Here is a 23806-nt window from a genome sequence, read left to right on the forward strand (position 1 = left end):
TGAACAGAGTATCTTTTCTCCCAGTGAAATCTTTGTACACTTGTCAAAAATCAATTGACCATAAATGTAAGGGTTGTTTGTAAACAAATAATTCTATTCCATTGATCTATATGCCTATCCTTATGCCAGTACCACACTGTCTTGATAACTGTAGCTTTACAGAAGCTGAGTTTTCTGTTCCCTGAATATGCCATGTTATCTCTCACTTCCAAGTCTTTGCACATGTTAATCCTGCCTAAAACAGTCTTATCATAGATAAATCTTACTTAATTTTTCAGGTCTAAGCTCAGAAATGCTTTGTCCAGAAATCATTGCTTGATTTCAAAAGTCTGGGTCAAGTACTCCTCCTTCATGCTCCAGATCTTATGATTAACGTTACCATTGCATTATTATATTGTATTATAATTGCCTGTTCACTTGACTGTAAACTCTATGATAGCAAAAATCCTCTCTAACAAGTTCAACAGTTGCCTCTTCACTGCTTTGTACAGTGCCTGATACATAGGAGATGATCAATACCTATTGAAGGAATGATTAACCGATTCTGCTTCTAGTAATGGAAGACTAAGTAATTCAGACCAAATTTCCTGCTGAAAACAATAAGAAAACAGGGATAAAATATAAATAATACATATATTTAAAGGCATCCAAGTTTTAACAAAGCAATGAAGTATTATGGAGCCAAGATTCAGGATAAAAGGAAAACTCAGAGAGGCTGTTTTTCTCCCCAGATCATTGGCTCATCACAGAAGAGTCAGCTTAGAGACAGCAGAGCTTTTGATAGGCTCATGGAGCTAAAATAGCAAAAATAGGAATTCAGGGCCCATCATGAGGGGGAACCATAGAAAAATCCTCAGATGTTCGGTTCCAACTGAGAAAGGAAAGATACTTAAAGGAAGTCTAAAATTAAGGACAGCTTCAAATTATCTCAGTCTCAAATTGGATTAAGGTAATATGGGATTATTACTACCCATAACCACCTGCCAGAAGTGAACATAAATCCTTTCTGGATAAAAATGAAAACAACTGAGGCCTCGAACCATCTCTACTATAGTTTTTCATATAAAGTGTCTGCCACTCAACTAAAACTAACCAGGCATTTGAGGAAACAAGGAAAAGTTATAGACCATCAAGAGAAACAATAGACAACAGAAATATACCTTAGCTTCCCTGGTGGCACAGTGGTTGAGAGTCCGCCTGCCAATGCAGGGGACACGGGTTCGTGCCCCGGTCCAGGAAGATCCCACATGCCATGGAGCGGCTGGGCCCATGAGCCATGGCCGCTGAGCCTGCGCATCTGGAGCCTGTGCTCCGCAACGGGAGATGCCACAACAGTGAGAGGTCCACGTACCACAAAAAAAAAAAAGAAAGAAATATACCTTAAAGGATTGAGATAATAGAGTTGCCAATGATGAATTTCAAATTCTTATGCTTAGTAAGTTCAAAAAGAGAAACGACTAAATTATAAATTATGGCAAAGAAATGAACAGTATTTTTTAAAAGAACCAAATGGAAATTCTAGAAATAAAAAATATATGTGAGAAGTGAAATTAAGAGTTCAGTGGGTGAGTTTAACAGATTAGACAAAGCTAATGAATCAATGAATTGGAAGGTAAGTCAGAAGAAAATATGCAGAATGAAATACAGAGAAAAGAAAGGATGGAATTTAGAAAAAAATTGTTTAAGAGAAATCAGAGACACAGAGAAAATTTCTTAAAGAGATTGTAACTGAATCTTAAAAAGAGTAAAAAGAGAATAAAGCAGGAACAACATTTGAAGAGATAATAACTGAGAATGTTTCAAACTGACAAAAAACAATAAAGCCACAAATCCAAGTTCTTTGAACCCCAATGAAGATAAATATAAAGAAAATCAATCACACTTAAGCATGTCATGGTAAAATGACTAAAACCCAAAGATAAATAGAAACATCAAAAGCAGCATGAGAAAAAGGGCACATTACCTTCAAAGAGGCAAATATAAAATTTTCAGCTGATTTCCCAAAAGAAATAATAGCAGCCAGTAAGAAATGACAGGGTATCTTCAAAATTTTGAAAGAAAAATAACTGCTAACCTAGAATTCTATACCCAGTAAAAATGTCATTCAAAAATGAAGGTGAAATAAAGACATACTTTCAGACAAACAAACAAACAAACAAAATCAACAGCAGAAACACATAAAAAAAGAATGTTAAAGGGTGTTATTAGGCAGAAGGAAATTATCCCAGACAGAAGCTTGGGAAGAAAAGAAGGAATGAAGAGTAAGGAAAAGGGTAGACATAGGGGGAATCTAAATGAATACTGACTATAAAACAATAACAACAATGTTATGTGCAGTTTAAATTATATAGATAATTAAATTACAAAAGAACAATAGCATATAGCTAGCAGGGAGTAAATAAGGCCTTTTCACTGTATAGGAAGAGGTCAAAGAACTAATTTATCAGAGTATAAGTCAAGAATGCATGTTGTGCGGCTCCCCTGGTGGCGCAGTGGTTGACAGTCCGCCTGCTGATGCAGGGCACACAGGTTCGTGCCCTGGTCCGGGAGGATCCCACATGCTGCGGAGTGGCTGGGCCCGTGAGCCATGGCCGCTGAGCCTGCGTGTCCAGGGCCTGTGCTCCACAACGGGAGAGGCCACAGCAGTGAGAGGCTCGCGTACCACAAAAAAAAAAAAAAAAAAAGAATGCATGCTGTAATCTTTACTAAGCCAATAGTAAAAGAATGTATATCTACAAAGCTAACAAAAGATTTTAAAAAGTAAGTAAAAAAATCCAAAATAATGCAATAAGGAGAGAAAAGGTTCATAGAACAGGCAGGATAAATAGAATGCAAACAGTGTGTGGCATATTTAAAGACAACATATAATTAATTCCACTAAATGAAAATTGATTAAATGTGCCAGTTAAAAGAGACAGACTGAATTAAAAGAGGAAATTATGTCTGTTTACAAGAGATGCATTTAAAATATACATAAAGGTTAAATATTTTAAAGATGGAAGATATATCATGTAAATGGTACCCAAAAGAAAGAAGCAATATTAATATCAAACAATGTAGACTTTAAGGTAATATGCATTACTAGAGATAAACAGGGACATTTCATAATAATAAAAGGTTCAATTCAACAGGAAGATATAACAGTACTAAATTTGTATGCACCTAATAACATGATCTCTAAATATATGAATCAAAAATTACCAGAACTAAAAGAAGACATGGATAAATACATAATTATCATGAGAAATTTTTATTTCATGTATTTGGTTTAATGGATTAAAATAGAAAAGCATCAGGAAAACATATCAGCTGAACCTGATTAAATTTTTTTAAAATCTCAGAAAATTCTCTTCCATCTACTCTTATGAGTTTTCTCAACTTTTATATCATGAGAGATTTTTAACACAAATATCTCAGCAACTGATAGAACAGGTAGACAAATGCTTGATACATTTTGATACATGTTTGACACTACAGGACATATATTCTTTCAACTACACACAGAGCATTTATAAAAACTGACGATATACTGGGCCATGAAGTTCCCATGAATAGCAAATACTTTAAATCATACAGAGGTGTCCTCTAACCACAGTGGAATTAAGCTGAAAATCAATAACAAAAAGATTTCCATGTTTGGAAGTCAATAAATAAACTTAAAAAGACTAAAGAAGAAACCACAATGGAAATCAGAAAATATTTTTGGTACTGAATAATGAAAATACAGTATATCAAAACTTATATGACATGCTAAAACTATGCTTAGAGAAAAATTTATATTCTAAAATGCATATGTTAGAAAAGAAGAATGATGAAGGCATCTTCTCAAGAAATTAGAGTTTTTTAAACCAGCAAATTAAAGCCAAAGAAAGTAGAAATAAGAAAATTTAAAAGATAATAGCAGAAATTAATGAAATAGAAATCAAACAATCCATAGTGTGAATCAACTAATAAAACAATAAATTCCTGGAAGACTAACCAAGAAAAAAAGAGAGCATACACTAATAATCAATAACAGGAATGAAAAGGGGAAAACACTACAGATCATACAGATTAGAGGTTAATGGATTAAACACAGTATAGTACACAAACTACCAATACACATATCAACTTGCATGGATCTCAAGGGCATTATACTGAGTGAAAAAAAGCCAACCTCAAAATGTTAACATACTGTATGATTCCATTTATATAATATTCTCAAAATGACAAAATTATAGAGATGGGAGAAGAGATTAGTTGTCAGGGGTTAGAAATAATAGGGAGTGGGAGATGTGAATAGAAGGGACAGCACAAAGGATATCTCTGCAGTGCTGAAACAGTTCTGTATTTGGCAATGATGGCTACAAAAATCTATATGTGATAAAATGATAGAACTATACACATACTTTATATCTACATAAATTTCCTGGTTTTTATATTGTACTATAGTTACATTAGATTTAACCAAAGGGGGAAACTGGCTAAAGGATCCACATGATCTCTTTGTAACACCACTGTAAGAGTCCTCTGAATCTATAATTAGTTTAAAGCACAGTTTTTAAAACAGGTAATGATAACCACAATGAGAAAAGACTTCACACCTATTAGGATAGTTATTTTCAGAAATATATAAAACAAGTGTTGGTGAGGATGTGGAGAAATTGGAACACATGTTGGTAGGGTATGGAATAAACTGTGCATTGCTTGTGGGAATATAAAATAGTGCAGCCACTGTGGAAAACAATTTGACAGCTCTTCAAAAAAATTAAACAGAATTACCATATGATCCACCAATTTCACACAAAAGAACTAAAAGCAGGGACACATATACTTGAACACCAATATTCATAGCAATATTATTCACAAATGCCAAAAGACACAAACAACCAAAATGTCCATCAACAAATGAACAGATAAACAAAATACAGTGTACACACACACACACACATACACACAGTGGAATATTATTCAGCCATTGAAAAGGAATAAAATTCTGATACATACTACAACATTGATGAAATAGCACAGACACAAAAGAAGAAATATTGTATGATTCCACTTATATGAGGTATCTAAGATGGGCAGAGTCAAAGAGACAAAGTAGAATAGAGGCTACCAGTGGCCACAGGTAGGGGGAAATAGGGATTTACTGTTTAATGGGTATGGATTTTCTGTTTGGGAGGATTGAAAGAGTTCTGAAAATAGAGAGTGATGATGGGTACACAATATTATGAGTGTACTCTATACCATTGAACTGTATAGTTAAAAATGGTTATAATGGTAAGTTTCATGTTATGTATATTTTACCATAATTAAACAGAAGATAAGCAAGGATATCATGAAACTCTTTATGTGAATAAATTTAAAATTTTTGCTAAATAAATTTCTAGAACACAAAACTTACCAAAACTGAATAAAATCAGAAAATCTGAAAATCTTATGTCTATTAAGATAGCAAATCTAGAGTTTAAAATCTCCCCTTCCTCCACCCAAAAAATTCCAGGCCCAGATGCTTCAGTACATTTGAGGAAGAAATATTACTAATATTACATAAACTCATACAGACAAAACATAAAAAACACTTTCAACTAATTTTACAAGAACATTTTGACCTTGTCCAAACCTGATGAGGAAGGACAATTACATGTTAATCTCAATCATGTATATAGATGCAAAGATCCTAAATGAAGTTTTAGCAAACCAACTCAGCAATATATAAAATAAATAATACATTACATTTAGGACAACTGAAGAAAAGCTGGGAAAAAGAAAAACAAGCAAACTTGAATACTGAGGCAATCTTAAGCATCTCTTTATGTTGATGATATAGTTTTATAAGGAAAAAAAATATTCAGATGATCAGAAATATATACAACTAAATGAAATCAAGAAAAAGAAATAACTATGCATTTCAAACAGAATTATGATATTATATATCAATGCTTAGAATGGACCTAAGGTAAGTGCTGAATGTAGCGAAAAATAGGACATAATGTAGACTGTCACCCACTGCAAATGTTTGCAAATGGATATTCTTTAAACAAACAGGATTATTACAGGTGATTCTATATGAATGTCAAAGGCTTAATTTCTAGGCTTTGCATTTTGTATATGAGAAGAAATATGACAACCTGAGTTAATTATAAAATAAACTGAAAGTTCTAAATAAATAAAACATCAAGACTAAGTATGGTTTATCCCACAAGTGCAAAGTTGGTTTAACACCACATTAAAAGAATAAAGGGAAAAACTCATATAATTAATCTCAACAGATGCAGGAAAACCATCTGATATAATGCTATATCCATTCATGATTAAAACAAAACTCTCAGTAAACCAGGACTAAAAAAGAACTTTTAAATTGATAAAGAACTAGAAAAAACTTAAACAAAAAACTACAGCAAACATTATACCTAAAGGTGAAATGTTAAACACTTTTACCTCTTAGATTGGGAATGGGACAAAGATGCCTGCTATTACTATTTCTATTCAACACAGTTCTGAAGGTTCAAGACAGTGCAATAAGGTAAGAAAAACATGTTTAAGTACACATATTGGAAAGGAAAAAATAAAAAAACTTGTCATTTTTCACAAACAGTGTGATAGTGTATGTAGAAAATCCACAAGACCTACAGATAATTTATTGGGATTAATAAATGAGTTCAGGGCTTCCCTGGTGGTGCAGTGGTTGAGAGTCTGCCTGCCGATGCAGGGGACACGGGCTCGTGCCCTGGTCCAGGAAGATCCCACATGCCACGGAGCGGCTGGGCCCATGAGCCATGGCCACTGAGCCTGCGCGTCCGGAGCCTGCGCTCCGCAACGGGAGAGACCACAACAGTGAGAGGCCCGCGTACCACAAAAAAAAAAAAAAAAAAAAAAAAAGAGTTCAGCACAATGCTGCATACAAAGTCAATATATAAACTATATTTCTAAGCATCAGCCAGAAGCAATTTAAAAATGAGATTTCAAAATGATATGGTCCCAGGTTGGTTTTCCTGTGGAGCAGACTGGGAGACATAGATTATCAAGCATGACTTTTATTAGGAAGTGCTTTTGGGATCAACATATGTGTAAGAGGAAAAAAGCAATCCCAAAAAGACCCTAGCCAAATTCATAGGTAGCTCTGGAGCTGGTATGGCCCTTCAAAAGTTTCTGGATTTGGGGAGGAAGGGGCAAGCCTTTATACCTCCTCATTAATCAGGCACTGACTGGAGGCAGGATGCCCTAGAAGGAAGCATCTCCTTGGGTGAGACAATTTTCTTCCACCAAGACATGAATTGAGGAAATGGACCACAGCATCAACTGCAGATAACATTTTAAATGGCTTCAAAAATATCAAATACCTTGGAATAAATCTAATGAAAGGTGTACAAGAGTTCTACATACAAAACTATAAAATATTACCAAGAAAAATTAAAGACCTAAATGAATGGAGATATATACAATATTCACAGACTGGAAGAATCAATATTATAAAGATATAAGTTCTCCCTAAACTGATTTTTAGATTCAATCCAATCAAAACAAAATCCCAGGAGGGTTTTTTCCCTTAATTTTATTTTACTCTGGTTAGAACACTTAACAGGCGACCTACCCTCTTAACAAAATTTTAAGTGTACAATACATTATTGTTGACTATATATATGTTCTACAGCAGATCTCTAGAACTTAAATTGCTTAAGTGAAATTTAATGCCTGTTGATTAGTAACTCCACATTTTCTCTCCCCACCCCCAGCCCTAGGAAACCACCATTCCACTCTTTGATTCTATAAACTTGACTACTTTAGATACCTCATATAAGTGGAATCATGCAGTATTTGCCTTTCTGTTTCTGGCTTATTTCACTTAGCATAACATCCTCAAGGTTCATCCATGTTGTCACATGTGGCAGAATTTCCTTCATTTTTAATGCTGAATAGTATTCTATTGTATGTATATACCACATTTTCTATATCCATTTATGTATCAGTGGACATTTCTATTGTTTCCACATCTTAGCTATTGTGAATAATGCTGTAATGTACATGGAAGTGCAGATATCATTTTGAGATCCTGATTTCAAAGCTTTTGAATAAGCATCCAGAATTAATATTTCTGAATTGCATGGTAGTTCTGTTTTTAATTTTTTGAGGAACCTCCATACTGTTTTACACAGTGGCTGCACCACTTTACATGCCCCCCAATAGTATACAAGGGTTACAATTTTTCCATATGCTTACCAACAACATCTTTTGTTTTTGTTTTTGTTTTTTGATCATTGTTATCCTGACAGGTGTAAGGTAATATCTCAGTGTGGTTCTGATATGCATTTTCCTGATGATAAGTGATGCTGAGCATTTTTTCATATATGTGTTGAACATTTATATGTCTTCTTTGGAGAAATAATCTATTCAAGTCTTTATCCCATCTTTCAATCAAGTTATTGAGACTTGTTTTTTGCTATTGAGTTGTAGGAGTTCCTTATATATTTCGGAGATTAACCCCTTCTCAGATATATGGTTTGCAAATATTTTCTCCCATTCTATAGGTTGCCTTTTCCCTCTGTGGACTGTTTCCTTTGCTGTACATAAGCTTTGTAGCTTGATGTAGTCCCACTTGTTTATGTATGGTTTTGTCACCTGTGCTTTTGGTGTTATACCCATGAAATCATTGCCAAGATCAGTCTTATGAAGCTTCCCCTGATGTTTTCTTCTAGAAGTCTTACAGCTTCAGGTCTTATGTTTAAGTTTTTAATTCAGTTTGAGTTGATTTTTGTGAATAAGGTTCCAATTTCATTCTTTTGCATGTGAATATCTAGTTTTTCCAACATTATTTGTTGAAGAGACTATTCCCCACTGTATTCTTGGCACTCTTTTCAAAGATCAGTTGACTGTATATGTATGGATTTATTTCTAGGCTCCCTGTTCTGTTCAATTGGTCTATATGCCTGTCTTTATGCCAGCATCACACTGTTTTGATTATCATAGCTTTGTAATATAGTTTGATATCAGGAGTGGGATGCTTCCTGCTTTGTTCCTCTTTCTCAAGATTGCTTCAGATATTTGGGGTCTTTTGTGGTTCCATACAAATTTTAGAATTGTTTGTTCTATTTCTTTGAAAAATGCCATTGGAACTTTGATAGGGATTTCACTGAATATGTACATTGCTTTGGGTAGTATGGACATTTAAACTATATTAATTCTTCCAATTCATGAACATGGAATGTTTTTCCATTTGTTTGTATCTTCTTTAATTTCTTTCATCAATGTTTTGTAGTTTTCAATATATGTCTTTTGCCTCCTTAGTTAAGTTTATTCCTACATATGATATTCTTCTTCATGCTATTATAAATGGGATTGTTTTCCTAATTCCTTTTCAGAGAGTTTGTTAGTATATAGAAATGCAAGTGACTTTTGTACATTGATTTTGTATCCTGCAACCTTACTGAATTTGTTTATCAGTCCGTGTCATCTGCAAACAGGGACAATTTAACTTCTTCCTTTCTGATTTGGATGCCTTTTACTTTTTCTTGCTTAATTGCTCAAGCAACAACGTCTACTATATCTGTTCTATATCGGTGAATAGAACAGATGAGAGTGGCATCCTTGCCTTGTTCCTCATCTTAGAAAAAGAGCTTTCAGTTTTTCACCATTGAGTATGATGTTACCTGTGGGCTTTTCCTATATAGCCTTTATTATGTTGAGGTACTTTCTTATTATTTCTGGTTTGTTGAGAGTTTTTATCATGAAAGAGTGTTGAATTTTGTCAAATGCTTTTTCTGCATCTATTCAGTTAATGTAGTTTATCACATCAATTGACTTTCATATGTCGAACCATCCTTACATCCAGGAATAAATCCCATTTGGTCATAGAATATGATCCTTTTAATACGCTGTTGTATTCAGTTTGTTAGTATTTTGTTGAGGATTTCTACAGCTGTATTCATCAGGGATATTGGCCTGGATATTGGTAGCTTTCTTTTCTTTTGGTGTGTTTGTCTTACTTTGGTATCAGGGTAATGCAGATCTCATAAAGGGAGTTTGGAAGTGCTCCTCCTCTTCAATTTTTTTGGAGGAGTTTGAGAAATGTTGGTGCTATTTCTTCTTTATATGTTTGGTAGAATTCACCAGTGGAGCCATCTGGTCCTGTGATTTTCTTTGTTGGGAGGTTTTTGATTACTAATTCAATCTCCATACTAGTTATAGGTGTGTTCAGACTTTCTAATTCTTCCTGATTTAGTCTTGGTATGTTGTATGTTTCTAGCAATTTGTTGACATACAATTAATTGTTCACAGTAGTCTCTTATGATCCTTATATCTTTGCCATCAGTCTTAATGTCTTTTCTTTCATTACTGATTTTGAGTCCTCTTTTTTGTATTTAATCTAGCTAAGGGTTTATCAGTTTTGTTTATCTTCTCAAAAATCCAATTCTTAGTTTTGTTGATTTTTCTATCTTCTATTTTGTTTATTTCTGCTCTAATCTTTGTCATTTCCTTCCTTCTTCTAACTTTGGACATTGTTCTTCTTTTCCTAGCTCCTTGAAGTATAAAGCTAGGTTGTTTATATGAGATTGTTCTTCTTTTTAAACGTAGACATTTATTGCTATTAACTTCCCTCTTGGTACTGCTTTTGCTACATCCCATAAGTTTTGGTATATTGTATTTTTGTTTTTGTTTGTCTCAAGGTATTTTCTAATTTCCTTTTTGATTTCTTCTTTGACCCAATGGTTGTTAAAGAGTGTAGTGTTTAATTTCCACATATTTGTGAATTTTCCAGTTTTCCTTTGGCTGTTGATTTCTAGTTTCATTCCACTGTGTTCAGAAAAGATACCTGGTGTGATTTTAATCTTTCTAAATTTGTGAAGAGCTGTTTTGTGATCTAACATATTATCTTTCCTGGAGAAAGATATGTATGCTTGCAAAGGATGTGCATTGTGCTGCTGTTGGATGGAATGTTCTGTATATTTTTGTTAGGTCCATTCACTCTATACTGTTGTTGAAGTACTCTGTTTCCTTATTGTTCCTCTGTGTAGATGGTCTATCCATTACTGAAAGTGGGGTATTGAAGTCTCCCATATAATTGTATTACTGTCTATTTCTCCCTTTGATTCTGTCAACGTTTGTTTTACATATTTAGGTTCTTTGATATTGGTGCATATATATTTATAATTGTTATATCTTCCTGTTGGATTGACCCTTTTATGATTATATAATGTCCTGTGTCTCATCTGAGTTTTTGACTTAAAGTCTATTTTGTCTGATATAAGTATAGCCACCCCTGCTCTCTTTTGGTTACCATTTGCATAGACTATCTTTTTCCATTCTTTCACTTTCAGCCTATCTGTGTCCTTAAAACTAAAGTGAGTTTCTTGTAGAAAGTATATAGTTGGGTCTTGCTTTTATCTTTTTAGCCACTCTATGTCTTTGACTGAGGGAGATTTATCTATTTACATTTAAAGTAATTATTGATAGGGAAGGATTTACTATTGCCATTTTGTTGTTTCCTGTTAGTCTTGAGAGTCTTTTGATTGTATTTCCTCTCTTGCTGTCTTTCTTTGTGTTTTGTTGATTTTTTTGTATTGATAAGCTTTGATTCTTTTCTTTTTCTTTTTTGTAACTTCTATAGGTATTTTTTGTGGTTACCTTGGGATTTAAAATATCTTGTAACAGTCTATTTTAATCTGATAAGAACTCAAGTTAAACTGTATACAAAAACTCTACATTCTAGCTTCTTCCCCATACACACTGTTATTTTTCCCACATTTTACATCTATTTATATTGTGTCTTTTAACATATTTTTATAGTTACTTTTAATACTTCTGTCATTTAACTTTTATGCTAGAAATAAAAGTGACTTATCCACTACCATTACAGTAATATAGTATTCTGTATGTGTCTATATATTTATCTTTACCAACAAGTTTCATACTTTCTTATACTATCATGTAGCTGTTTAATATCCTTTCATCTCAAGTTGATATACTCCCTTTAGCATTTCATGTAAGGCAGGTCTAGTGGTGATGAACTTCCTCAACTTTTATTTGTCTGGGAATATCTTTATCTGTCCTTACTTTTGACAGGTATAGTATTCTTGGTTGGCAGGGTTTTTTTTTTTTCCCATCAGCACTTTGATATATCACCCCACTCCCTTCTGGCCTGCAAGGTTTCTACTGAAAAATTTGCTGATAGTCTTTTGGGGGTTCCCTTGTATATGAAAAGTTCCTTTTCTCTGGCTAGTTTCAGATTTTCTCTTTGTCTTTAACTTTTGACAATTTAATTATAATATGTCTTAGTGTGGACTTGTCTGGGTTTATTTATTTAGCAGTGTCCTTTAGGCTTCTTGAATCTGGTTGTCAATTTCCCTCTCAAGATTTGGATTGTTTCCAGCCATTAATTTTTTTGAATAAGCTTTCTAGTTTTCCCTCTCTTCTCCTTTTGAGATTCCCCTACTGCCCCTATTGGTCCACTTGATGGTGTCCCTTAAGCTTTTTCACTCTTTTTCATTCTTTTTTCTTTTTGTTCCTCTGACTGAATTATTTCCAGTGACATTAGTTCACTGATACTTTGTCTTGCTTTATCTAGTCTGCTGTTGTATCCCTCTCATGAGTTTTTCAGTTCGATTAGTGCTCTTTAGCTCCATGATTTCTGTTTGGCAGTTTTCAAATATTTTCTATATCTTTGTTGAAATTCTCACTTTGTTCATGCATTGTTCTATTGATCTTGGTGAGCATCTTTATAACACTTACTTTGAATTCTCTGTCAGATAAATCTCATAACTGTTTCATTAGGGTCAGTTTCTGGAGACTTAATGTGTTCCTTTATTTGGAACTTCTTTGCTGATTTTTCATCTTCCTTTACTCTCTATGTTGGTGTCTGCATATTACACAAAGCAAGTACCTCTCCCAGTCTTCATGGACTGACTAGCCTTGCACTGGAGAAGATCTCCACCAGTTAGCCTAGTCAGAGATTCTGAGGGCCTCTAACAACTCTTTCCCTCCCCAGGGAGAAGCAAGAAGCTTTGGTTTCTTTCTACTCAATCTGTGCTGAAGTGGGGGAGCTATGGCATTTACCAGTCCAAAATGCCATTTCCATTCTCTTCCACATGGCTGGACTGTGCTGGATGCATCAGAGCTCCAAGCCTGGCAAGACAGACGCCAGTTCTTTGGGCAGTCCCAGAGAAATTTTGGCACTGAATGCACAGATCTACTCTTCCATCTCCAGGAATAAGTTGAAAGCTGGAATGTTTCATCCACTCACTCTATACTGAGCAGGGGGGAGGATATATGGTATCTACCAGCCCCAACCATTGTCTTGTTCTCCCCCAGGAGGCTAGAATGTGCTGGATCACTTAAAGCTCCTAGACTGGCAAGTCAGATGCCAGTTCTCTGGGCAGCCCTGGAGAAGTTGGAGCACTAGATGCACAGATAAACTCTTTCCTTCCCCAGTGGAATGTTGAGAGCTAGGATTTTTTGTCTTCTTGCTCTGTGCTCAGCAGGAGGAAAGATCTATGGTGTCTACAAGCCCAAGCCACCATCTCTGTTCTCCCCTAGGGAGATCCATCAGATTTCTAAGACTGGCAGGACAGAAACCATTCCTCAGAAAACTTGGGGTGCTAGATGTGTGAATCAATCCCTTCCCTCCCTAGGAGAAGCTGGAAGCTAGGGGCTCTCTTCCTTATCATATGGTGCTGTGGTGGTGGCAGGGACTCTGGTGAGAGGTTGTCTCAAATCTCCCTACTGGCTTCAGTGTGTCTGGTTTCATGTTTTCCCTGGGTACAGGAGCCTTTCAGTTAGTTCCTGGATTTCTCACAAAGGGAATTTGTCCATGAATTGTTGCTGAATTGGTGTGTTTATGGGGGAAAGGATGGTCCAGGACTTCTTAATCCACCATCTTGCTGATGATATTCTCTTAAGAATTACATTTTTTTTTTGGTCAGATGTGACTAGCTGATTCTGAAACAGATACAGAAAGGCAAAGGGCCAAGAACATCCAAGATACTTTTAAAGAAGAGGAACAAGGTAGAAGGATATCAAGAGCTTATTATAAAGTCCAATAATTAAGACTATGGTATTTGTGCAATGACAAATAAACTCATAGGGGTCTTCCCTGGTGGCACAGTGGTTAAGAATCCACCTGCCAATGCAGGGGACATGGGTTTGATCCCTGGTCTGAGAAGATCCCACATACTGCGGAGCAACTAAGCCCATGTGCCACAACTACTAAGCCTTCACTCTAGAGCTCGCGAGCCACAACTACTGAGCCCGCATTCCACAACTACTAAAGCCTGTGTGCCTAGAGCCTGTGCTCCGCAACAAGAGAAGCCACCACAATGAGAAGCACACTCGCCGCAACTACAGAAAGCCCACGTGCAGCAACAAAGCCCCAAACGCAGCCAAAAATAAATAAATAAATTTATTTTTAAAATAGACTAATAGAACAGAACAAACAATTCAGAAACAATCTGACACATACGTAGACACTTGGTTTATGACAAAGGTGACACAATAGAGAAATGGGGAGGAAAAGACATTCCCTATAATAAATGGCATTGGGTTGAATATCTATATGGAAAAGACAAAACTTGGTCGCTGTATCTCATCATACACAAAAATCAACTTCAGGTGGACTGCAGATTTAAATGTGAATGGCAAAAGCATAAAGCTTCTAGATGATAATATGGGAGAATATCTAAATGCTCTCAAGGTAGGAAAATACTTCTTAAATGGAACACAAAAAACCCTAGCCATAAAGGAAAATACTGAAAAACTAGACACATTAAAATTTAAAACTTCTGTTCATCAATGGATACTATAAAGAGATTTGGGAAGGGTTTGCAACCAAAAAATTCAAAAGTGGTTCATAGCCAGAGTACATAAAAAATTCCTACAAATCTATAAGAAAAGAATAAACAACCCAATAAAAATGTGCAAAAGACTTGTATAGGCACTTCACAAAAGATAACCAAATAGATAATAAACATATGAAAAGAAGTACAACTGCATTAGTCTTCTGAGAAATGCCAGTTAAAATCACAATGTGATATTACTACAAACCCACCCACCAGAATGGCTATAATTTAACGAGTGATAATAACAAGTATTATCAAGGATGTAGAACAGCTAGAATTCTCATACATTGCCAGTGGGAATATAAATTGGTTCAATCACTGAGAAAAGTTGTCATTATCCATAAATTTGAAAATATGCATTCCCTACGACCCAGAAATTCCAATCCTAGGTATATACCCAACAGAAATTCAAGTACACATAACCAAAAGACATGTATAATAATATTCATAGTACTGTTATTTATAATAACCCCAAACAATCCAAATATTCATTATCAGTAGAATGAATAAACTGTGGTATATTCAAACAAGGGAATAATATACAAAAATACAAATAAAAAACTACAGCTGCATGTAACATCATGGATATCAAAAAACATAACATCGAGCAAAAAAAGAAAGCTCCCCCCCAAAATACATACTATGTGATTTCATTTATATCAAGTTCAAAATGGGCAAAACTAATCATGTTAGACATCAGGACAGTCATTCACTTTGGAGGAGGATGGTATAGTGATATGGTGGGGGTTTTGAGATGCTATTTCTATTTCTTGACCTGAGTTCTGGTAACATTACTGTATTCATTTTACAGTAATTCATCCAGTTGTACAATTATGATTTGTGACCTCTTCTGTATGTATGTTACACTTCAATAGAAAAGTGGGGGGAAAAGAAATGAAGAGCTAAGTGATGGGTATTTATAGACTAGTCAGATAAAACTGGTCCTCTATGAGGGTCACCCTGCAGGCAACGCAAGTGGTTTCTCTTGGTCATGTTCTTGGGGATTAAAGGGCTTCAGAAGTTCTCTAGTATAAAGAGATCTTCTCTATAACGTAATCACAGATAAACTACAAGTTATTTTTCACAAGATCTAAGAGAGAAAGAAAGATGAGACCTACATGCAAATAAAACAAAACATCAAATAATACATTACAAAAAACTCTTTGCACCATCATAGAGGTAATGTGGTTAGGGCTTTTCTCCATTTTACTATCTAATGATTCTAGAAACCAGTGAGACATTGCCAGTGGAACTATCTACTCACCTAAGCACAGTTAACAATTCACAGGCTTAGCAAGGCCTGAGGAAAACAGGCCTGTTACAAATGTCTTTGTTTTACATGAACATCTCTAAAGGCCCCAAATAATAATTCAAGCCAACAAGTGTTTAAGTACCCTAACTATAATCAGCACTGTGTACCACGTATTGTGGAAAAAGACAAAAAGGAAGGCAGATTTCCAAGGAGCTCTAATATAAAGACACAAGTTTTATTAAACACAATAACAGCAATAACTGGAGAATGATTCCAAGACAGGATATGGTGGGTGGGTTGCAGGAGTAGAATCGGTAAGAGAGAAAATGGGATAGGTATAATGCAGCCAGTTGATCAAAAGCCTTGAATGTCACACTGAAAAAATCTAGATTTAAACCTATAGAAAATGATCTTATCTGGATCCCACTCCCCTAAAAAATTCTTGGATTTAGCGATTCCCAGTCATTTTCTTGATCAACAGGCCTTAATAATTAACATCAAATCTAGATATACTAATGTCCTATCTAGTTAAACCAGAGATGTTTTGTGCAAAGTTAACGTTGACTTCTATGACATCACCTCAAATAATTAGAGACATATTCCAAATATTGCTAACAGTCCCCAATAAACCCTTATAAGTCTACACAAACATATTTTTCTAAACACTTAAACCTTAGAGTTTCAGTTACAGTATCTCTTGGGGAAATCATCTGAATGAGACACTACCTTTATTTGCCTCCCCCACAAAATAATCTTTCAAGCATTAAAAGATATCTAATACTTAATATAGTGGCTGACTCATAGCAGGCTTTCTATTTATTGAACTAGATTGTTAAATTACACCAGTCTATTAACCTTACTCATCTCTCTCATGGTTTAGTAGACTTTGATCATCACCCTCTCTCAACCTATCTCTCCAGAGTGAAAAAACAACTAGAAAGTCCCTCCAACCTTTTGATCAATTTAATTTGTTTTCTGGGGATTTGTATCAGCTGTTAAGTTTTTCTTGATGAGCAGCCACCAGAATTACCTATATGATTGTGAATGCAAATCCACTTTTGGTCTTTTATATGGAAAAGATAAGAGTTTTGTTTCATCATTGTTTTCAACACCCTTCCTGATAATGCTCACCATATTCTCGGCTTTGAGGACCAAAATCACAACTGGGCCAACTTCTTCACAGACAGATAAACAGTGATTTTTATTTTAATCTTTTTTACTCTAACAATAATATTGTGTATTGTCTAACTCAGAGACTGATGAGATGTATTTAGCTCCTGAGATCATCTCCAATGAGTATCCAGATAAACCTACAGATACTCAGCTACTCCAGCTGAAGGAGACAGGTATGATTCCAGAAGGTCCAAAGTGACCCTTTCATTTTTTATCATGAGCAACTGTGCCCCCACTGGGAAGGCTTTTCTAATAAGTCCCTAGGAGAACTTTGCTGATCTCTCTGCTATGCATCCTGACTGCCCTAATTTCCTTCTGTATTCTGTTTTTAAAGTTTTTAAATTGAGGGATGACATACATACATCTTCAGTGACTTCTAGATCCCCTTCTTGAATCATAACTGAGCCCATCATCTCATAAGCATGAATAGGTTTGCATGACCTTATACAATGAAGCGCCCCTGACTATTCTGCCCACTTGGTCTCATGAGATCTTCCAGCAATTTATTCTCATCAGTTTGCCTTCACTCCTTGCAGATAAACTGGTGAGAAACCTGAATGTTCTGCTCATTGAAGGGTGTATATTTTTATCTTTTTTCCTCTCCGTCTAAGGGCTGCTGTAACAGCAGCTGTTTGTGTTGAAAACTAAAATATAAAAATATGACCTACGTGGCCAAATCCCACAGGCTGTTTACTTCCTTATTTATGAATCAGATTCTGTCAGCACAACTTAGAATCCTGACTGTCAGCAATACTGCAATTAAATGTCCTTGCAAAGCCAGCAGAGGGTGCACCAGGGCACTGTAAATTTTACCCAAGATGTAGCCATACTAATTTAATAGCCAATCAATGTTTCCTTTTTTTTTTTTCTTTTCTTGGTATACTAACACCCTCAAGAAAACTTATGTTGAATCTGGGCTAAAATTCCTTCAAAGCATACTCTAATTCTCCTGAAAGTGAAGTTCAGGAAGAATAAGGAATACATGGTTAAATATAGTCTGGCCAAAATGTAGGTAGAGAAGAAGAAAATGATGCAGATCGGAGCCCTCTCCTTTGCAAAAATTCCATAGCTCTACCCAGCTACCAGACAAAAGGCTCCAGGAAGTAGTATATTATAGGGGAATGGGCACTGAACTCAGAGTAAAGAGACCAACTTCCATTCTAATTTTGATCAGAGTTGTATGACCTTGGACAAGTCATTTCCCCCATAGGAACTATGTGTTCTCCAAGGGGAATGATCAAATGGATTCATGGCCCCTCATAACTCTAAAAAACTCTGACTCCAATTGATGTCAGCAAATGCAAAAAGCCAGTGTGCTTGTTATTACTTCTCCAAAAGATTAAAACGGAAAAAATAAAGGACAGAAGATAAGGCGCTGTATTTAAACCTAGACAGAACTATTTGAAGCACCACGCAAAGGCAACTAAATGCCATTACAGACCCTATGAGAATCCCACACCATCACAGGAGCCCCAGAATACAGCTGTTCTACTAATCCTCAGCCTACAAACAGGGGTCTGTCCATTCTGAATGCCAAAAGGCCTTGCCACCATTTGACTAAGGAAGTTCAATTCCTTCATCTTTTCACAGAAAACCAATGTTCAGCTGCTAAGTATTTCTACTGGGCATAGTCGCGGGGCAGGGGCGAGGGTTTGTTGTTGGGAGGTGGATAGATAAAGGGAACCAGAATCCTAGTTAATTATCATTTAGCTACTGTGTTTAAAGTTTCAAGTATGAGAAGCATGTCTACTGATTCTCTTCTTTGATAAGCTGTTATATAAGTTGAAGTGTGCTAGCAAAACATTTTAAGGCTCAGGACAACCTTTCAACGCAAAATGTAGAAACTGTGTCCGCCCTAATATTAAAGCATTATCATGACACCAACTTTGGATGGGTGGTCAAAGTAGCACGAATAATGTTTACAGAGTATGACAATGACTCTGGATGTGGTAATAAATATAGAAGGCCTGGGTCACTCACCTCAAGGAACTTATTTGTATAACTTGCCCTCTTCCCCAAGAGGAACAAATTGACTGTTATTCTTTAACCACCTCAAAAGGATCCTTGGCTGCTTCTCTTAAGTTTTACGTGAGACAAAATAATGGCAAACAAGAGAATACTTAGTTTTAGGGCACTAAATTTCCTTAAATAAAGAACTAGAAAAAGTAGAAAACAAACACCAAAGCTAACAGTTTGCTAACCAGGGCACAAACACCATAAAGATTGTATTAAAAAACAAAAGAAACAAACAAACCAAAACTAACAAACAAAAAAACTGGGAGACTATTCTTGAGTCATTATTCCATCAGTAGATTCCTGCTCACAAGCAAGCAGGAGTGAAGACACTTCACACCAACCCTCCCCACCCCACTCCCCAAAAAAGAGTCAGAACCGGCATGCAAAGGGTGAGTTTTATTCCAAAGATTTTTTAAATTACTGTTTCAAAAGTTGTCTAGCAAGACGGCATATTTCTACCAGAATTCCTCAGGGGCGCTGATCCTCACTAGAACACCGAGGACAATCCGTCTCAAATTGCAGGTAAGTGTGAACAAGCCCACGATCTGGTCAGTGCACCAGCACCCCGGCGCAGAAAACACGGTTCAAAGTTGTTTCAACGGGCGTGGAGCAGTTATTACAGCTGTTTACAGCTCCAACTCCAAAAGAGAGCCTGCTAGTGCTGGCATGAGCTCTGGACACGAAAAAACAAGCACCGCGGGCGCAGAATCTCACCGGGAGCAAAAGGGCCAGGCTGCTGCCGTTAGTCAGCCTGGGGGGCAGCGCCCGCACCTTCGCGCCGCGGCCCGGCCGGGAGCGCCGCCAACTTTTCCCGAGGCAGCCGGAGCTGGGGGCGGCGGGCGCCGGCCAGAGTTCCCAAGTCCGGAGGTCCTGAGAGAGTCAGGGTGAGCTGGGCCAGGGACCGAGGACAACCTGCCCCGGGGCGACCTCTCCCCAGCTTGTCCGCCCCCTCCCCGATCCCGCCGTCGAACTCGGCTCGAGGTGGCAAAGTCCTCCCCAGGCCCCCGCCCTGCGCACATGGGGAGGGGGCCCTGCCCCTCCAGAGTGACTCACCTGGTGCCCGTCCTGGGCGTCTGGGGGGAGCGTAGCTTCTCCCCGTTCCAGCAGCTGCTGCTGCGGGGATGGCTGCCCGAAGTGGCGGGTGATGGAACCGTCGGGGTCGAGTCCACCGGGGCTGCTCAGGGTGCCCGAGGTGCCGAGGTTACCGGGACCGCCAAGGCTGGACTCGGCTCCCCGCTCCCGCCGCAACTCGGAGCGCAACTCTAGGTAGCAGCACAACGTCAGCAGGTGGAGGGCCAGCGAGAGGCCAAAAAAACCCAGGAAGAGCCGGCAGCTGTTCCCTTCGCCAGCCCGGGCAGGGGCCCCGCGACAACCGCAGCCCTGGCTCCCGCGCTCCCTCGGCGCTGCCGCGGGCTGGAGTTCCCTGCGCTCCACCTCGGGGTAGCCCATGGCCTCCGGAGACACCCACTCTCTGAGGCCCGGGAGCCGCCGCGTCTGCCTCAGCCCTTCGCGACCCCTGACAGGCGGCTACTGTCCTGCCATCGGCTGGGGACTGCAGGGACCCGTTCCTGCGCGACGGAGGCTGGGCGGGACCGAGCAGGGAGCAGCCGCAAGTGCAGCTCCACTCCGAGGGGTGGAAAAGGGAGGAGGAGGGGCGGGAGAGACGGGCGGCTCGGCCCCGCGGAGGGAATGAGGGAGGAGGCCCCGGCCGACCCCGCCCCGTGCCTCAAGCGGCTGCCGGGACGCCCAACCACCGAGCCCGCCAAGCCTTGGCGCCCCGCCCCATGCCGTTCCACCCGGGGCCTCCAGCTGCGGGGCGGGGTCTGGGGGCGTGTGGGTTCGCCTCTGCCCCGTGGCCCCACCCAGCTCTTCTCTCTCACCCCGTTCCAGTTGGTGACTGTGGCTGTCGTTCATCCCTGGACTCCGCCCCAATTTAACCCTTGAGCGCCAGTATGGGGTCGGGGGCGGGGAAGGGGGGAAGAGGAGGGAAGGAGGGGGAGGCTGAGAAGAATTGGGGAACCTGGGAAGGAAAGTAGAGCAAAGAAAAGGAGGCGGAAACTAGTATTAATAGAAATGTTTGCAATTAACTGCAGTTGTTAATAACATCATCCAGTACTTATCTGTTGCTTTCAATCTTCAAAGCGTTTAACAGACGTTAAACTAATTAAAACAGTTTTGGGTTTGAAATGAAACCATGCCTGCTGGGTTTGCAATCCAATGGCGCGCCAAAAGAAAAGGAGACCCAGTAGCCTGAGAGCCAAAGGGAGTGAGAATGAGGTGGGACTGAGACAGTCCCACTCCTGGAGTGAGTCTGGGGCCTCAATCTAAGTGACATCTGTGCCAGGTGGAACTGAAGTGATGCTGCCTCACGCAGGATAAAACAGTCCCCTAGGATTTCTTGGTATATTAATTAATTCAAAGTATTGATCCCTTTACATGTAGAAATTGCTGTACGAGAGAATCTACAGCCAGTGTAGTTTTCTTCTTCCACCGCAGCAGGAGTTTTGAGTGGAGAACAAGTGCCTTCAATGAGCAAATGGGGAAACTGAGGGCCAGAATAAGGTGGATTTTTACATGGGTGGTCCACAGAATGGCCAGACAGTATTGGCATCTCTATTTGCAGGCAACTGTTCTAGTCTCTCCACCCCTCTCCTCCTCTCCCTGGAGTAGTCCCTGGGGGAAGTTCAACAACTCAGCCAAATGTTCCAGATGGACACTGCTGCAACTGCAGCATCTTCAACCCTCTGAAAAGGGTTCAGAGCAAAACAACAAACAAAAAATGTGGCAAATGTCAGAACAATAGACCCTGAAATGAACGATGGAAAGGATTAGTTGAGTCGAAATTAACAAGAGTTACTAGTCCGAGATTATAGAGAGCTAAATGACCATAGCAGGGGAAATATGTATGCTTCTTGGTCACTATGCACTCTCATTCCCATGTTATGAATAATTAGCAGTTTTATTGACTTGAAAAGGGTAGGCCTAAGACCTAGGCTGGTGAAAAAGGAGAAAAATAGGGGGAAATAGAAAAGAAGAGAAACAACAAAACAAAAACAAAGCATATGGTGGGGAGGTCAGTCCAAAGATTACAGAGGTCATAAACCTTAAATATATTAGCCACAGGCAATTTTTCTTTCAGACACTTTGGGAATGGCCTCAGTGCTTCAGAAACATCTTTGTGTCTCCTCATTAGCCCTTACGTATGAACTATAAAGTTTGCAAAGAATATCATCATCATGCAAATAAGAAAATAAAAAGGGGCACTTAGCTAATCTCAAATTCTGCTTATTCAGTCAAGGAATTCTAGATGCTGGCTGGAGGAACTGCCAGGCTGATTTAACTTAATTATCACAGCCCAGGATTATTAGAAAGAATGCTAGACTAGGAGTCAGTAGACCTGACCCTGCCACTGGTTTGCTGGGTCATTCTGAGAAAGTCACTGCTTTTGAGGACCTTAGTTTCTCCAACTGTAAAATGAGGAGTTTGAACTTAAACAGCTATAATATTGTGTTTTATCTGTGTTATCACTGACTATTTTGACTTGGTTGCATAAAGGGTTCAAAGAGGCTGCCTCTTCTTCCCCTAAAGTGAAAAGGGAATAAATAACAGCCACTCCTGGGAGTGGTGGTGGTGCTCAGGGGACTTACTAGTCTCAGCTTACCATGTTCTACCAGGCTTTTCACAGCTTGACTGAAGACCCTGGGTTGCACCATTGCCTTCAGAAGTCCTGCAAATTGCATTTGATCTGGGACCTCACTTTGGTTCCCAAGAGGAAGAACATATGGCTTAATATGAAGTAGAAACATTGGAATGGGGTAATCCAGTGAGGAATGTACATGGTTAGATGTTTTTTTTGTTGTTGTTGTTTTTTATAAATTTATTTATTTATTTTTGGCTGCGTTTGGGTCTTCGTTGCTGTGCACGGGCTTTCCTCCAGTTGCAGTGAGCAGGGGGCTACTCTTCGTTGCGGCGCGCAGTCCTATCGTGGTGGCTTCTAGGCACGCGGGCTCAGTAGTTGTGGCGCGGGCTCTAGAGCACAGGTTTCAGCAGTTGTGGCACTCAGGCTTAGCTGTTCTGCAGCATGTGGGATCTTCCCGGACCAGGGCTTGAACCCGTGACCCCTGCATTGGCAGGCGGATTCCCAACCACTGCGCCACCGGGGAAGCCCTACATGGTTAGTTTTAAAAAGTATTTTGAAGTGTTAATTCAGTTCGCTTCTATGCTTCCATAAGTATCCCATCCTCTACAACACAGGTCTCAAAATGACAGCCTGCAGGTTACATCCAGCCAACAGATGTGTTGTGTTTGGTGCAGTGTTGGCTAAAATTTTGGATAAAAATAATAATTGCCAGGATCCAGAAATCAGGAGATTTCACCAAAAAAATCCCTATTTCTTTAAAGTATGCTAACACTGGATCCACATTCCCATATGGCTACAGTCAGCTAGAATTGCCCCCTTGAGACAAGCATGAGCAATCAAGTTCCACAGTCATCCCCACCTTCTTCCTTTAGTCTCCATTACTGTCCTTGTTACCCATTTCCCTTATCTGTCTGG

General features: G+C 38.5%; 1 protein-coding gene across 9 annotated transcripts in view; it reads right to left on the bottom strand.

The window, feature by feature from the left end:
• The window catches only part of EDA (ectodysplasin A), a 365924-nt gene extending 345059 nt beyond the window's left edge, over nucleotides 1-20865 (bottom strand). For 7 of the 9 annotated variants that reach the window (XM_060001677.1, XM_060001676.1, XM_060001674.1 and 4 more), the window contains exon 1: nucleotides 20305-20865. In XM_060001677.1, the coding sequence (XP_059857660.1) occupies nucleotides 20305-20700 (396 nt within the window). In that variant the 5' untranslated portion in view covers nucleotides 20701-20865. Of the gene's footprint in view, nucleotides 1-16092; nucleotides 16126-19729; nucleotides 20122-20304 lie in introns of those variants that run through there. The other 2 variants (XM_060001679.1, XM_060001678.1) reach the window with 2 other exon arrangements.
• Nucleotides 20866-23806: the final 2941 nt, after the last annotated feature.

This window comes from Delphinus delphis, chromosome X, assembly GCF_949987515.2.
Source record: "Delphinus delphis chromosome X, mDelDel1.2, whole genome shotgun sequence".
NCBI classification, from domain to species: Eukaryota; Metazoa; Chordata; class Mammalia; order Artiodactyla; family Delphinidae; genus Delphinus; species Delphinus delphis.